Below are 16356 nucleotides of genomic sequence, written 5' to 3' on the forward strand. Positions count from 1 at the left end.
AATTACATCGAGGACACTGTACCACTAAACGATGACTACCGTCGTCAGAACGAGCCATCGACACGCCGCTCCTCTACTGAAGCCGGCTTAGCCTTGTCGATGACAGCCAGAACGGCCCACTGCCTGGTTAAAACTAGACTAGCATTTGATTTTTACACTCGTCAAATTTACCGTCTAGACAACACTAATTACAATGTCGAGAAAAGCCGAGCCCGTCCAAACGGAGGGGGAGGGGATGAACTCTCCCTCCCACCACATCTCGCAAAAAGACAACCCTACCCTTTTTGGTAGTACACCAAGACAACCAACCAACCAATCCTCCCGTTGAGCAGGCGCGCACGTACTGCGAACTACTCATCCAAAAAAGATCCCCTTTTTATTTCACCACCACCAACAACTCTCGATTGATTTGGTCCTCTCCTATCCGGTCCCGTGCGATACAAAATTGATTGATCGATCCATCATTTTCCGTTTCTCCTTTAATCCTCTGACCAAATCGCCCACCGACCGCTTCCTCCCCATCCCATCACCGCAATGCCGTGCTCGTCTTCAATGGAGGAGGTCGCCCGCCGGTCACCGTCGGTCCTGTGATCCGCCGCATCGCCCACTTGCTCCCCGTCCCCCGTCCCGGCGCTCCGGCCTCGTCCGCTGCGGCCGCCACGCCCCGGCGGCAAGGGTCGGTCCGGCCGAATCGAGCCTCTTCGCGGCGGGAGAGCGGGGCGAGGTCCGGTCCGGGGTGCCGCGAGCGGGAGAGCGGGAGCAGAGTGTTCTGCCTGCCGGCGGTAGCGGAGGCCGGCCTCGGTTTGAGCTCGTGGAGGTGGAGTTGGGGTTGGGGTTGGGATTGAGATTCCAGCGGCGGTGAGCGGCCCCAACAGATCCACGCATCCAGCGCGGCGGTGACTCGGCCCCCTTCCTTCTTCCAGCTGCTAGAGCTAGCCAGGTACCCTTCTTCTCTGTTACTCCCCCACTTCGTGTGTACCGCATGCTTTTCTTCCTGCGCCATGGCTTGCGCTGTGTGTTGCTACCGAAAACTCAAAGCTCGTCTCCACTATGTAAAATGGTACTACTCTAGTTCTTGCAGAGTCTGATTATTAGAAGCAAACAAAGCTAGAGCTTTCTACTGCGCTAGTGCTGCAGGGTTGCTAGCAATTTTACCCATTCTTCAAGAGCGATTCACCACGGCCTACGACAGCAAATCTGTTTCCTAAATGTGAACTGATCACCTGCAGTTTTAATGAAGATGAAAAAAAAACTCTGTTCAGTTGATAAAGAATTGCAATACTCTTCAGTAACTTTTGGAAGGCACTGAATCGGTGGCGTGTGCGAGCAATTCTCGCACGCTTACGCAAACGGGATGCACAAAAGGACCTTGGAGCGAGAATCCGAGCAAGTCTTGGCTGAATACGATGGATTTGGATGGGATTTGTGCGCTGTTTTTCGAGTTTACATTTCCGCGTGTCTTTTCTACATTTCGGTTATGACAGCTAATCAACTCTGGTTTTGTTTGCTGGAATTGTTGGTAGGGGTCAACACAGCGAGAAAGGAAACCAAGGAAGCATTGCAAAACAGGCTTTATTTTGGGGGTAGATTGATTTTTAAATAAAGATACATTATATAGCATCACATCAGACTTCTGGACAGGAATATGTTTGGGATCCAACCAAGGGACGTGTCAGATGACGATTTCAACCCGAGGAGGAGGAGGTGGTCATTGTGGACCACGCCACCTGCATCCATGCCCACCACCAGCCACACTAGCAGGCCCCGGAAGGGCCATGCCAACGCCTACCACATGTCGGTCAAGTTTGAAGATCTCTGCGGCTTCATGGTGGAGGGCAATGTGGACGATGTCAATGTGCTGAACGAGGTGAGGGAGAGGATAAGGGAGCAAGGGAGGGTGTGGTGGGCGCTGGAGGCAAGCAAGGGCGCAAACTGGTACCTCCAGCCGAGGATCTCCTCCAACGGTGGCCAGGGTGTGATTAGTGTCACGTCGCTCAAGCTATCAGTGCTCACCAATACAGTGACATTGAGGAGGCTGATCAGGAAGGGGGTGCCGCCAGCGCTGAGGCCGAAGGTATGGCTGTCGGTGTCTGGTGCAGCCAAGAAACGATCGACAGTGCCTGAGACATACTATGACGAGCTGATCAGGGCCACGGAGGGGAAAACCACGCCGGCCACTCGCCAAATTGACCATGTAAGTACATACCTTTCTACGTACTAGGAACAAATAGAGTACATCAATCTCTTTCTAGAGGATAAGTGTATGCCTTGATAAAATTATTAGTGAGCAACATCCTGCAAGCAAGCATCAGATGGCTTCATCCATATGAATACTAGTTGTGTGCTGCAAGAGTCCTTCTTGTAGTTGATCTACTTTGTATTGATTTTTTTTTGTGAGGTACTTTGCTTTGATCTTAATATGTAGCTTTATACTGTTCTATCAGATTGTTGTCCACACTTATCAGCACATACCGGGCTTTATGTAGACTAATTCAGTGAATCTGTGAAGTAAAAATGAAATGCTTTGCATTTCAGGATCTCCCTCGCACCTTCCCTTGCCATCCCTGGTTGAACAGTGAGGAAGGCCAGGCATCTCTTCGACGTGTACTTGTTGGGTACTCATTCCGTGATTCAGAAGTTGGATATTGCCAGGTAGCCGCAGTGCCAGGTTCTTGGTCATCAATGTAATTTATCTCACATAGCACCTCCTAACAGTATGTACTACAGGGTTTGAATTATGTAGCCGCTCTGTTGTTGCTCGTTATGAAGACAGAGGAAGATGCATTTTGGATGCTGGCCGTACTCTTGGAAAATGTTCTTGTCAGTGATTGTTATACTGATACTCTTTCTGGATGCCATGTTGAGCAGAGAGTATTCAAAGATCTGCTAGCTAAAAAATGCCCCAGGTATTTTTTTCCCCCTTCAATTTTTATGCTAGTATTTCTCAGTGAGAATCATGCCGTGATTGTGAACTATATTCGATTTTCCAAATGGTACAGGATTGCTGCTCATCTTGAAGCAATGGGCTTTGATGTTTCACTTGTTGCCACAGAATGGTTCTTATGTCTCTTCTCCAAAACATTGCCTTCGGAGGTTAGACAGCAGTTCACTTGGAATCAGTGTTTATCTTTTCGGTCCATGATTTGTGGAGAACTCACTGTAAAACCATTTAACAGTTACCATTTTTGTTGTTGTGAACAGACAACCCTCCGGGTGTGGGATGTTCTATTCAATGAAGGAGCAAAGGTCTTGTTCCATGTCGCTCTAGCAATTTTCAAGGTGTGTACTAAGAAAATCTCCTCTTTCCATGTTTTCCCAAAGTGTTTGGGTTTCTTCTGCTTGCTTGGCCTTACTTTGTTATCACTTTTCACAAATTCTTGAATATCTGCAGATGAGAGAGGACGATCTTCTACGCATCCAACATATTGGTGATGTAATTGATGTTCTGCAAAGCACTGCCCATCACCTATACGAGCCAGATGAACTGCTCACGGTAAATATTCGTCGTTTTGTACCCACAGATACAGTACAGTAGTCAGGATGATGCACAATGTTATAAGCATACGAAGCTGGAACACCAAGAAATTACAGTAAAGTGAAAGTCACCAATAGTTTGGAGCTATCTCTGTGTAGCTTATCTACTAGATGTTGCATGCTTTAAAGCATTTAATCGCCAACACTGGAGTCTAACTTATCCCTGTTTACAATTTTCTTTCCTAGTTTGCTTTCGATAAGATTGGCTCCATGACAACGAACACGATCACAAAAGAAAGGAAACGGCACGAGACGGTGGTCATGGCGGAGCTCGACCAAAGAACCAGACGGCTGGGGTCGCTCAAGATGGATGCATGATGCGCAGTAAAAAACATGTGAAGAGGCTTAGCTGAAGCCCTGTGTGTTTTGAAGAAAGGCGAGACGACATGGCGAGTTTGCACTCAATTCCTGGTCAGACTGGATTCTGCGACGAGTAAAAAACCCGCTCGAGGTCCACTGAAAACAGGAATGTATTATGGGAAGTTGCCAAAACTGCAAATGTGGGTTTGTTTTTGGGACCTTCATATTTGTGTGTTTCTGTGCGTGTGCACGATGCCGTGGGATCAGGTTCTGCCGCTGGTTGAAACCTGTACGAATCCGATGCTTGTCGGCAGCGCTCATGGCATTTGCTTGATTTGTAGTCCCGATTTGTCGTGCGTGTGAGATGGAGCTAAAAAAAATTCTTCTGTTTTTTACCAATAACTTGATCTTGCTTCTGGTTGAAGTTGTGATATGGATTTGATGTGGTTGACAGTTGAGAAAGCCAGATTGTGAAGGTGTCCAAATTCTCACTGCTCATGGCATTTGATTGACCTACTCCCCCCGTCCCATAATATAAGAACGTTTTTGACACTAGTGTAGTATCAAAAACACTCTTATAATATGGGACGGAGGGAGTAGAAAACTGAGCTACAGGATTGTGTTTAGAAGCCGTATCTAGTGTTCGTTATTTTTGGTGTTACTCACCAAACGTTGAAGTACGATAGCATTGCAAGTCTAAACAAGCAAATCAGAGTGGCGCAGCGGAAGCGTGGTGGGCCCATAACCCACAGGTCCCAGGATTGAAACCTGGCTCTGATAATTGATTTTTGAGGGAAGGCTCTGATAGATTGCTGTTCTATTTTTGTGATTTTTCCTATTGGGCCCGGTTCAATATGACTGGGCTTTTATTTTCCAGGGCTGATAATGAGCAGTGGCGCGCATGGCCCTGTACGACGTGGCTCCTCTTCCTAACGTCACCCGAAATTCTTTTCTTGTCCTCATATTTACTTTATTTACATTTTAAACTAAATGCATACCCCTATTTTTTGTAAAATTTAAATGCATATATTTCAAGAATATAAATTTACTCATTGAATTTAAAATCACGAGTTTGAAAAAAAAACGTTAACACAGTATAAAAATCTGTTACGCAGTTTAAAAAAAATGATGACAACTTTCAAAAAAATGTTACTGATGATGAAAAATATTCCTGCGTTTCAAGACAATGCATGTAATTAAACCCGCATGGAAGCCGAGAAACCTACTGATGTAAAATATTCGTAAACATATTAAAATTTGCGAATGTTTTAAAAAAATTATGAATATTTAATAAAACCCGAGGGTACAAATAATCTGGCTGATGTAAAAATATCGGCTGAAAATTAAAAGCTGTCTGTAAATCACTGTACCGTACACCAAAATGGATTGGACCGTATGGATCGTTCTCCTTCCGAACAGAGCAACAGAAATGAAAAATATCGGTTGAGAAATAAAAACCGTTTGTAAACCATCATACTGTACAACAAAACTGATCGGACCGACAAACCAACATGTGGTAGGATGGTTAGGAGGACAGTGGTATCCATAGCCCACCAGAGTATAAGTCCTAAAATTGACATTGGTGCTCGCATTTTTCTGGATTTATTTCAGTTTTCCGGCGACGTTCGTTCAATGGGAGGAGACGTACTCGTTGAGTACGAGGCGCCTATGATGGCTTCAGAAAATCTCAAGATGCTATGTCAGCTCAGCCTCTCGGAGGTACTCATAGGGGTATGGTGTGTATGAGTTTTTTTAATAGCAAAGATAGCTAGGCTTTTATTAATTGGTAAAGATGTTTACAGGAAAAGCTATTAGGTCACTTGACGTGCCCAACCAAAGATGCCGCCCTAGGGAAGAGAGACACCTGACCTAACTAGCCTATGAGCTTCAAAATTAGAAGCTTGAGGTTCAAATGAAAAATTATAATAATTAAGCATTCTAACAGTTTGCAAAATCTCTTTGAGAACACTCCCATAGTTTCCTCCAACTCCTTGGTGAATATGATTATTGACCTGTTTGCAATCTGATGCGATCTGAAGATGATGCATGCCCAAGTCTCGTGGCAACGATAAAGCCTCTCGGCATGCTAAAGCTTCTAGGAGTAGCAGGATTAGAAATGCCATGAATCACTAGCACCGAAGACCCAGTATAGGAACCATCTCGGTCTCGACAAAAGATGGTCTTGACAAATTGCTGCTGCTGTGCCTACATTGTGCTCCACTGATAATCCCGCATCAACATTAATTTTTATTTGTCCTGCAGCAGACAGGATCCAGCGGTGTTGCCCATTATTGCATGTAGTCCGAATCATACCAGGTGCTTCTCGTGTTCCCAAAAGTCGATCCAACTCTGAGATAAAGCTTGAAACAAATCTATGTGTTTCATAGGGACTCTAATTAATCCCTTCATGTGCTTTCGAACGTCCTCTATCGGCAACGAATTCTTTGACAATCACCATAAGAAAACTTTTATCTGCATAAGTAGAGAGTGTATGAGTGCGTTTATAGGAATGAATGTATACTCGTGCATGTGGGAAGTTGCCAAAACTGCAAATGTGGGTTTGTTTTTGGGACCTTCATATTTGTGTGTTTCTGTGCGTGTGCACGATGCCGTGGGAGCAGGTTCTGCCGCTGGTTGAAACCTGTACGAATCCGATGCTTTTCGGCAGCGCTCATGGCATTTTGCTTGATTTGTAGTCCCGATTTGTTGTGCGTGTGAAATGGAGCTAAAAAAATTTCTTCTGTTTTTACTAATAACTTGATCTTGCTTCTGGTTGAAGTTGTGACATGGATTTGATGTGGCTGACAGTTGAGAAAGCCAGATTGTGAAGGTGTCCAAATTCTGTGCTCATGGCATTTGATTGACTTTCACCAAGTTGGGTTTATCTGTTTGTTGAACTACAACAAGATTATGGTTAGAAGCTGTCACTGATACAAGGGCGGCGTGTCCATGTTTTCGCTGTTAATAATGAAACGTTCAAGTAGAATAGCATTACAACTAATGAACGAGAAAATCAGAGTGGCGCAGCGGAAGCGTGGTGGGCCCATAACCCACAGGTCCTAGGATCGAAACCTGGCTCTGATAAATTCTTTTTTGGTGATTTTTTACTGTCGGCCTCAGTTCAATATGATTGGGCTTTTTTTTCCAGGGGTGTATGATTGGGCTTGATGATGAGCAGTTGCGCGCATGGCCCAGTACGACGTGGCTCCTCTTCCTGACGTCACCCGAAATTATGTTCTTGTCCTCATTTTTTACTTTATTACATTTTAAATTAAATGCATATCCCTCAAAAAAAATAAAATTAAATGCATATATTTTGAAAACCTAAATTTAGATATCGAATTTAATATGATGAGCTTGAAAAAAAAACTTAACATAATATAAAAAATTTGTTACACAGTTTTAAAAAATGATGATATAACTTTCAAAAAAATGTTTCTGATGATGAAAAAATGTTGCCGAGAAACCTACTGATGTAAAATATTCGTAAACATATTTAAAATTTGTGAACATTTTAAAAATTTATGAATATTAAAAAACCCGAGGGAATAAAAAATCTGGCTGATGTAAAATATCGGCCAAAAATTAAAAACCGTTTGTAAATCACTATACTGTACACCAAAACCGATTGGACCATATGGATCGTTCTCCTTCTGAACAGAGCGGCGGAAAAGAAAAACTGGCTGATGTAAAATATCTGTCGGGAAATAAAAACCGTCTGTAAACTATCGTACTGTACACCAAAACTGACCGGACCGACGAACCAACATGTGGTTGGATGATTAGGAGGACAGTGATATCCCCAAGCCCACGAGAGTATATGTCCTAAAATTAACATTGGTGCTCGCATTTTCTGAATTTATTTCAGGTTTTCGACAATGTTCGTTCAGTGGAAGGAGACGTCCCCGTCGAGCACGAGGTACCTATGGTGACTTCAGGAAATCTCAAGATGCTATGCCGGCTTAGTCTCTTGGAGGTGCTCATAGGGGTAGGGTGTGTATGAGTTTTTTTATATAGCAAAGATAGCTCGGCTTTTATTAATTTGTAAAGATTTTTACATGCCCAACCAAAGATGCTGCCTCTAGGAAAGAGAGACACCTGACCTAGCTAGCCCATAAACTTCAAAATTAGAAGCTCGAGGTTTAAACATTCTAGCAGTTTGCAAAATCTTTTTGAGAACACTCCCGTAGATTCCTCCAACTCTTTGGCGAATATGATTGACGACCTGTTTACAATTTGATGCGATCTGAAGATGCTGCATGCCCAAGTCTTGCGCCAACGATAAAGCCTCTCGTCTCGCTAAAGCTTCTAGGAGTAGCAGGATCAGCGGCCATGAATCACTAGCGCGCTGAAGACCCAATATAGGAACCAACTCGTTCTCAACAAAAGATGGTCTTGCTGTTGTTGTGCTCCACTGATAATCCCGCATCAACATTTTTTTTACCAGTTTGTCTAATTCACATCCTGCACGTTCGCGTGTATGGAAAAAGATTAATAAGGCCCAGCCCGAAGCAGCAGCGGCGATAGGAATAAAACTGAGGAGTCGGCAAGGCCTGGACCGCGGCGGCGCTCATGGCATTTGCTTGATTTGTAGTCCCGATTTGTTGTGTGTCTGAAATGGAGCTAAAAAAAATTCTTGTGTTTCTACTAATAACTTGATTGTGCTTCTGGTTTGAAGTTGTGACATGGATTTGATGGTTGACAGTTGAGAAAGCCAGGATGTGAAGGTGCCAAATTCTCAGTGTTTATGGCATTTGATTGACCTAGAAAACTGAGCTACAGGACTGTGTTTAGAAGCCGTATCTAGTGTTCCTTATTTTTGGTGTTAATCACCAAACGTTGAAGTACGATAGCATTGCAAGTCTAAATAAGCAAATCAGAGTGGCGCAGCGGAAGTGTGGTGGGCCCATAACCCACAGGTCCCAGTATCGAAACTTGGCTCTGATAAATAAATTTTTTTGCTGATTTTTCCTTTCGGCCTCAGTTCAATATGGTCTAGGGGTGTATGATTGGGCTTGATGATGTGCAGTTGCGCGCATGGCCCAGTACGACGTGGCTCCTCTTCCTGACGTCACCCGAAATTATTTTCTTCTCCTCATTTTTACTTTATTTACATTTCATGCATCCCCTTAAAAATTAAATGCATATATTTTTAAAACCTAAATTTATTTATCGAATTTAAAATCACGAGCTTGAAAAAAAATCTTAACATAGTATAAAAATTGTTACATGGTTAAAAAAAATGATGATATAACTTTCAAAAAATTGTTTCTGATAATGAACAAATATTCTCGTGTTTCAAGAAAATGCATGTAGTTAAACCTGCGTGGAAGCCGAGGAACCTACTGATGTAAAATATTCATAAACATATTTAAAATTTGTGAACATTTTAAAAATTTATGAGTATTTAAAAAACCAGAGGGAACAAAAAATCCGGCTGATGTAAAATATCGGTCGAAAATTAAAAACCCTTTGTAAACCATTGTACTCTACACCAAAACCGATTGGACCGTATGCATCGTTCTCCTTCCGAACAGAGCGGCGGAAATGAAAAACCGGCTGATGTAAAATATCGGTCGGGAAATAAAAACCTTCTGTAAACAATCGTACTGTATACCAAAACTGACTGGACCGACAAACCAACATGTGGTTGGATGGTTAGGAGGATAGTGGTATCCCCAGCCCACCAGAGTATATGTCCTAAAATTGACATTGGTGCTCGCATTTTTCTGGATTTATTTAGGTTTCCGGCGATGTTCGTTCAGTGGGAGGAGACATCCCTGTCGAGTAGGAGGCGCCTATGGTGGCTTCAGAAAATCAGCTCAGCCTCTCGGAGGTACTCATAGGGGTATAGTGCCGCCCTAGGGATAACACTCCCATTGTTTCCTCCAACTCCTTGGCGAATATGATTGTTGACCGGTTTGCAATCTGATGCGATATGAAGATGATGCATGCCCAAGTCTCGCGCCAACGATAAAGCCTCTCGGCATGCTAAAGCTTCTAGGAGTAGCAGGATCAGCAATGCCATGAATCACTAGCACCGAAGACCCAGTATAGGAACCATCTCGGTCTCGACAAAAGATGGTCTTGACAAATTGCTGCTGCTGTGTCTACGTTGCTCCACTGATAGTCCCGCATCAACATTAATTTGTATTTGTCCTACAGCAGGCGGGATCCAGCGATGTTACCCATTATTGCATGTAGTCCGAATCATACCAGGTGCTTTTGGTGTTCCCGAAAGCTGATCCAAGTTCGAGATAAAGCTTGAAACAAATCTATGTGTTTTATACGGACTCTAATTAATCCCTTCATGAATAAGCTCCCTTCTCGCATAACATATTGCCCAAAAAGTGATTGACATCCGTGTGAATTCATCATGACTAGGACATCTATCATAGAATAGAGGCAGTCTTTAGCATCTAATTCCGTTGTTGCGATCATGTGTTTCAAAAGGTCATGGTCCACTAAAAGTCTAAAACCCATACACAGCGTGCCATGGTGCACTCAATGAGGCTATGTCGCCATGAGTCTTGAGCCCCACATGCAAAACACTGGTCATGGTGCGACATTTTCCTGTGCTTTCGAACGTCCTCTGTCGGCAACGGAATTCTTTGACAATCTCCATAAGTAAGGTGTGTATGAATGCATTATAGGAACGAATGTATGCTTGTGTATGTGAGCGATTTTGATTGGACCGTAGAGGTTGCCGAACAGAGTGCACTATAGCTTATGGGCCGCCCTTACTTACCCCCTCGCACGTGGTGCGTGGATGGAAAAAGATTAATAAGGCCCAGCCCGAAGCAGCAACGGCGGTAGGAATAAAACAGAGGAGTCGGGAAGGCCTCAACCGCGGCCGGTGACCTAGGGTTAGCTTCATCGGCCTTGGCGGCGACGGTGACGGCGGGGAATTGGGATTCATGGCGTGCGTAGGGGAGGAGGATCTGGTCAAGGTGAGTTGGGAGGACCTCTTCTTTAGCGAGGCGGCGATGCTGGCCGCCCCGTAGGAGGAGGAGGAGGCTGAGGAGGAGAAGGCGCGGTAGGATGAGGAGAAGGCGCGGAAGGCGGAGGAGAGACGGCGGCGAGGCCTAGATCACAAGCGGGTCATGGGGTCCATCGTCGAGTACGGCCCCAAGACGAAGCGCAAGGTCTACACCTGCTACTCCTTCAACAACTTCTCCCTCTTCGACATCAACGAGGAGTGTACGTCGGCCATCGAAACCTAGATCCTGACCCGATTCTATTTCAAAGGATTGCTAGCCCCACTGCTGGAATCTTCCTTGCACGCGTAGTTATGTTTAGAACAATTGCACAATATTCAGTGCCATATTTGATAATTAAACCCGATTCTTATTGAACAACATATAGCTCTCCAGAGCATCTAATTAAACCATACATTGAAACTATCTAAAACATTTCAATGCAACAACAAATGCGATCATAATCGCAACCAAGGTAACAATTGATCCAACGGCATAATGATACCAAGCCTCGGTATGAATGGCATATTTTCTAATCTTTCTAATCTTCAAACGCATTGCGTCCATCTTGATCTTGTGATCATCGACGACATCCGCAACATGCAACTCCAATATCATCTTCTCCTCCTTAATTTTTTTATTTTTTCCTTCAAGTAATTGTTTTCTTCTTCAACTAAATTTAACCTCTCGACAATAGGGTCGGTTGGAATTTCCGGTTCACATACCTCCTAGATAAATAAAATCTATGTCACATTGGTCGGCATAATTGTCATAAACAATAAATGAACCAAATAGTTATAAAAGATAATATATATACCACATCCGAATCATAGACAAGACGAAGGCCGACGGGGGCGGATACCAAAACCATCGCACTATATAATAACAAGCAATAAGAAAAGTAAGAAAAATAGACAAGTATCTATCTAAAGTAAGTATTTTTTTTTCAGAAAGAAGATAAGAACAAGAGGCTCACCACGGTGGTGCCGGCGACGAGATCGGCGCGGCGATCGACGGCGGTGAAGACGGGGACGGGACGTGACGGACTGCTAAACCTAGACAAATCTCGGGGAAAATGGAGCTTGGAGGTCGAGCTTCGAGAGGAGAAAGCTTAACTAGTGTGGCTCGGACATTTCATCGAACACCTCATGTCCATAGAAGGTGAGCTAGAGCACCACAAAGCACTCCCCTCGCCGGCCAGAAAAAGCAGAGCAGTGTGGAGTGCTCTGCTGCGGCGATGGGGTATATATAGGCAACTCATTGGTCCCGGTTCGTGGCTGGAACCGGGACTAATGTCCCCCCTTCTGTCCCGGTTCCAGCCACGAACCGGGACCAATGGCTCTGGGCCAGGAGTGAGGGTCATTGGTCCCGGTTCGTGCCTGGAACCGGGACAAATGGGTCCAGACGAACTGGGACCAATGCCCCACGAGGCCCGGCCGCCCCCCTGGGTGCACGAGCCGGGACGTATGCCTCTCATGGGTCTCGTTTTGTGACTGAACCGGGACTAATGGGCTGGCCAGGCCCCAACCAAAGCCCTGTTTTCTACTAGTGATTTCTTCATTATCTACATCTGAGTCTCTTTCCGCATGGCTTTGGTTACGACGTTTTAGAAGAATGCAAGTTTTTTAACGAAAAACACCATTGGTTTGTTTTATTTCGCTAAGAGTGTTTGGAATACATCATGTGCAACGATCAATAAGACAAGTTGCGTCAAGAAGACAATAGGGCCCATGTCAAAAAAGGAAGAAGCAACGGAACTTCAACTTCCTCGGCTTCACTAGTGGCGGGATGCTCGAGATGTTCCACCATCCTAGATGAAGAGCTCCAAGCGGACGAGACCAAACCATGCCGCCTAAAAGGCATTGATGCAGCCTAAGGACAACGAGCAACCTAGTCCACACCCAAACAAAGAGCATGCACAACCGAGGTTATCACACCCAACAACGACATCACCAGCAAATTGTATAAGGGCATCAAGTATATGAGTCCTAGCCGAGAGAGCTTCATAACACACGCCTACCACTCAGATCACCGAGGAAAATCTCTAGCACGTCCAAAGAAGAATGAGTAGCCATAGAGAAAAGGATGGCCTTCAACCTCTACCAGCTTCACCAATGAGAGTCTGCGCTAGGAGCATCACCACTGTACACAAAGAGCTTCAATCCAGTAAGAACAAGCCATAACACTTCGAGGCTATTGCCACAACCAAAGGGCAACGTTCAGCCGAGTCTAGGCCACATGCATAAATAAAGAGTCTAGTGCAGCCGAAGCTACAGCACAACAAAGATGTCTTTGGCTAAATCAATGGTCATCACAGAGCTGAAAGTGAAAGAATGTTCATGAATTGGAAACAATGATCATGAATTTTTAAAAAATATAATGAATTTAAATAATGTTTGTGCACTTCGAAAAATTCATAAAATTTCGGAAAATGTTCATCATTCCAAAAAAGTTCCTGAATTTTAAAATATTCTGCAAATATGGAAAAAATTACGAGTTTGAAAATTGTTCTCAATTAAAAAAATGGTCATGATTGTTTTGTAAAAATTTAAAATATTAAGAAAAATTAAAGTATTTTTGAATTAATAAAATCTTAGTTGATTTGAAAATTAGCCTTGAATTGAATAATGTTCAAAATTTGAATTATTTTCACAAATCTAGAAAATGCTCACTAATTTTAATTTTTTTGCAAATTTAAAATGTTCACCAATTTTTACATTAGTATTGAATTCAAAAATTTCATGAACTAAATTTATTTTCACGAATTTTATAAATTTTCCAGATTTTGAATTTTTCCTATAATTTTAAAATGTTAGCTAATTTTAGTTGTGAATTAATAAAGCGACAAATAACATTTTTAAATAAAATAAAAGTAAAAGTAATACCTATCTTGGTAATGGTAACCTTCCCAAAACCTGGCTCTAGGTTCTTGAACATTCCTACAAATTGGTCGTCAGCTGTCACAAATGGGCCCATCCAAAGAAGCAGGCCAGTTGGGCCTTGGCCTAGCCTGAAGGATTTAGCAGCAGAGCGATAGGGAAATAAAGGAGGAGGGCGTGGAGCCGGGCAGGCCTCGACTTAGGGTTAGCTTCATCGGCGGCGGCGGCGGCTGCTGGGACAGGGATCGTCATGGCTTGCGTCGAGGAGGATGACTTCTGCTTTGTGGAGCCTATCTTCTACGATGAGGCGAGGGATCTAGCCAGGCGAGCTCGGGCGTTGGAGAAGAAGGCGCGGCAGGAAGAGGAGAAGGCGCGGCAGGAAGAGGAGAAGGCGCGGAAGGCGGAGGAGAGACGGCGGCGAGGCCTAGATCACAAGCGGGTCATGGCATCCATCGTCGAGTACGACCCCAAGACGAAGCGCAAGGTCTGCACCCGCTACTCCTTCAACGACTTCTCCGTCTTCGACATCAACGAGGAGTGTAAGTTGCCCATCGAAACCTAGATCCCGATTCCGTTTTAAAGGCGTACATTTCCAATTGTGTGTTTACATTTCTTGGAAGTTGTTTACATGATTGCTAGCCCCACTGCTGGAATCTCCCTTACAGATAGTTATGTAGAACAATTGCACAATATTCAGTCCCATATTTCATAATTCGCGACAATTGCGCATTATATGTTGTTGATTACTGCTCATTTGTTGGCTCATTGTTTAAAATTAATACACCAACAAGAGTAGCATAGATTCCTGTCTAGACACAACAGAAAAGATTCGCGTCCTGTGCAACTCTTCTCTTTTTCCATACCCTTACTTGTTATGCTTGCTGACTCAAACCCTGATTAATTGTTAAAGTTAACAGAAAATGTTTCATTCTTACCATGTCTTGTTATTTATCTGTCTCGTGTTGTTTGCATCAACTATATATGCGGTTGTTGTTGAGTGATTTGATTTGTACTACTGTCTAAGTGAAATAAGAATAGTTTGCTGTGTTGAGTGAGACGCAAACATGGTCTGAAAAGTGAATTTCTCGCAGTATGAATGTGAATACGAAAACTGAATTGTATTGCATTTTTTGCTTTACATAATTCTTTTGTCCCTCACAATTAGCTGCTGCTGCTTTTGTTTTTTCCATCGCAGCGCCTATCCCTCCAATGCGATACACCAAGAGGTCTGTACATGGTTTGAAACTCCGAGACACTGCAAACATACTTACTGTCAAGATAGTATCCTCGGATAAAGGCTTCCCAATCAATGTGTATGGCACTATCATCGCTAGAGACAGCATCGACCACAAGTGCATGTACCTCTTTAACCGCACCAGGGACAATTGCCAACCTATCAAGTCAAGGGTACGTACGCCTTTGCTTCAAAATCACTGCTTATGTGCCTCTTGATTTTATTTATTCATGTACATATTCCGTTGGAGGCTTTATTGATATTTGGATTATCATAATCTAATCTTTTGAGCTATTGCTTTTCACAGGATGAAAATTTGATCTTAACTGGCCCAGGTCGAGGTCTGGTATTACTTGATTTCATATATCTGGAGATTGATCTTAAAATCAAGGTTGGCGAGGAGCCTCTAGGCGAGCAAATCAGCAAGGGTTTGCTTATGATTGATGGACGAGTTCTGCCTAGAGGCAAAAAGGCTTCTGTTGCACATCAAACTCTTGAGAGCTGGTTTAGTACTGTGGACGTGAGGTATGCAACTCTTCTTCATGCTGTCGAGGGTACGTTCGAGATCAAGTTACTTGAGGGACGTTTCTGTGGAAATATCACGGCTGGCATAAATGGCATTCAACCTAGGATTGTGATTTATAATAGCAAGGAAGACGGTGTGGTGTCTTGTGAAGGCCGTACAGATATCACACTCCGTCGGCGTGTCATGACCCTCCGTCTGGATGGTATGCTCACACTTGGCTTTGCAGTCCGTGGTCTTGGTGGTGCTGCTACTAGAAAACAGAAAGTTGAATTCACACCACAACACCGTGGTGAAGAGAAAAAGGAGTTCTCTTGTGGTACTGCCAAGCTTCAAGTGAAGGTCTTCTGGTCCATGCTGGACTATAGGCGGTAATCCTGTGGTAACATCACAAACAAAGTTGTGGGTGTAATGAAGTGAGGGTTGTGTTATCATGCTTCAAATGATGTAATGGATCAAGTAATGTTTGTAGCGAACTAAGTTATATGTTTATATTGTCGTGGGGTAGTGTATTGAATTGGTTGCTTCTGCCTTTTGGCAATACTGGATGGAAGCACTTGTGTTTGAAGTATATTATGCAGAAATCTGAACGTTTCTATTTTCTGTTATCTATTACTCCCTCTGTTTTTTAGAGATTCCAATGCGGACTACATATGGAGCAAAATGAGTGAATTTACACTCCAAAAAATGTCTATATACATCAATTTGTAGCCCGTATTGAAATCTCTAAAAGGTCTTATATTTAGAAACGGAGGGAGTAGTATATCATTGGCTGGCATAAATTGGAAGATGTATATACATGGCATGGCTGAAGGACAACATTCATGTGGAACTTCTGAAGAAGGGCAAGTCAGATGTATCGTTGTTTTGATGACTATGCTATGGATTCTGACTGCAAGTGAATATTTG

At 43.5% G+C, this 16356-nt stretch overlaps 2 protein-coding genes across 3 annotated transcripts; both read left to right on the forward strand.

The window, feature by feature from the left end:
* The first annotated feature begins 321 nt into the window (after positions 1-321).
* LOC123179888 (growth hormone-regulated TBC protein 1) lies at positions 322-4296 on the forward strand. 2 transcript variants are annotated; one of them, XM_044591793.1, is made up of 8 exons: positions 322-940; positions 1642-2194; positions 2536-2652; positions 2728-2906; positions 3000-3093; positions 3202-3279; positions 3392-3493; positions 3721-4296. In XM_044591793.1, exons 2-8 carry the CDS (start codon positions 1646-1648, stop codon positions 3850-3852), a joined length of 1251 nt encoding a protein of 416 aa, XP_044447728.1. In that variant the 5' UTR covers positions 322-940; positions 1642-1645; the 3' UTR covers positions 3853-4296. The 2 variants fall into 2 exon arrangements, with proteins under 2 accessions (XP_044447728.1, XP_044447727.1); XM_044591792.1 differs by having other exon boundaries at positions 323-940; positions 1524-2194.
* A 9558-nt stretch (positions 4297-13854) lies between these two features.
* Positions 13855-16031, forward strand: LOC123179889 (uncharacterized). The gene is made up of 3 exons (XM_044591794.1): positions 13855-14229; positions 14886-15097; positions 15232-16031. Exons 1-3 carry the CDS (start codon positions 13941-13943, stop codon positions 15820-15822), a joined length of 1092 nt encoding a protein of 363 aa, XP_044447729.1. The 5' UTR covers positions 13855-13940; the 3' UTR covers positions 15823-16031.
* Positions 16032-16356: the final 325 nt, after the last annotated feature.

The sequence above is a fragment of the Triticum aestivum genome, chromosome 1D, assembly GCF_018294505.1.
Source record: "Triticum aestivum cultivar Chinese Spring chromosome 1D, IWGSC CS RefSeq v2.1, whole genome shotgun sequence".
NCBI lineage: Eukaryota > Viridiplantae > Streptophyta > Magnoliopsida > Poales > Poaceae > Triticum > Triticum aestivum.

What these genes read in the sequence shown, in the direction of transcription:
- LOC123179889 (XM_044591794.1), top strand. Translation starts at nt 13,941, where the DNA reads ATGGCTTGCGTCGAGGAGGATGACTTCTGCTTTGTGGAGCCTATCTTC. An exon ending in CTTCGACATCAACGAGGAGT is followed by an intron (nt 14,230 to 14,885) that starts GTAAGTTGCCCA and finishes TTTCCATCGCAG; the next exon opens with CGCCTATCCCTCCAATGCGA. An exon ending in GCCAACCTATCAAGTCAAGG is followed by an intron (nt 15,098 to 15,231) that starts GTACGTACGCCT and finishes TGCTTTTCACAG; the next exon opens with GATGAAAATTTGATCTTAAC.
- LOC123179888 (XM_044591793.1), top strand. Translation starts at nt 1,646, where the DNA reads ATGTTTGGGATCCAACCAAGGGACGTGTCAGATGACGATTTCAACCCG. An exon ending in CCAAAACATTGCCTTCGGAG is followed by an intron (nt 3,094 to 3,201) that starts GTTAGACAGCAG and finishes TGTTGTGAACAG; the next exon opens with ACAACCCTCCGGGTGTGGGA. An exon ending in TCGCTCTAGCAATTTTCAAG is followed by an intron (nt 3,280 to 3,391) that starts GTGTGTACTAAG and finishes GAATATCTGCAG; the next exon opens with ATGAGAGAGGACGATCTTCT.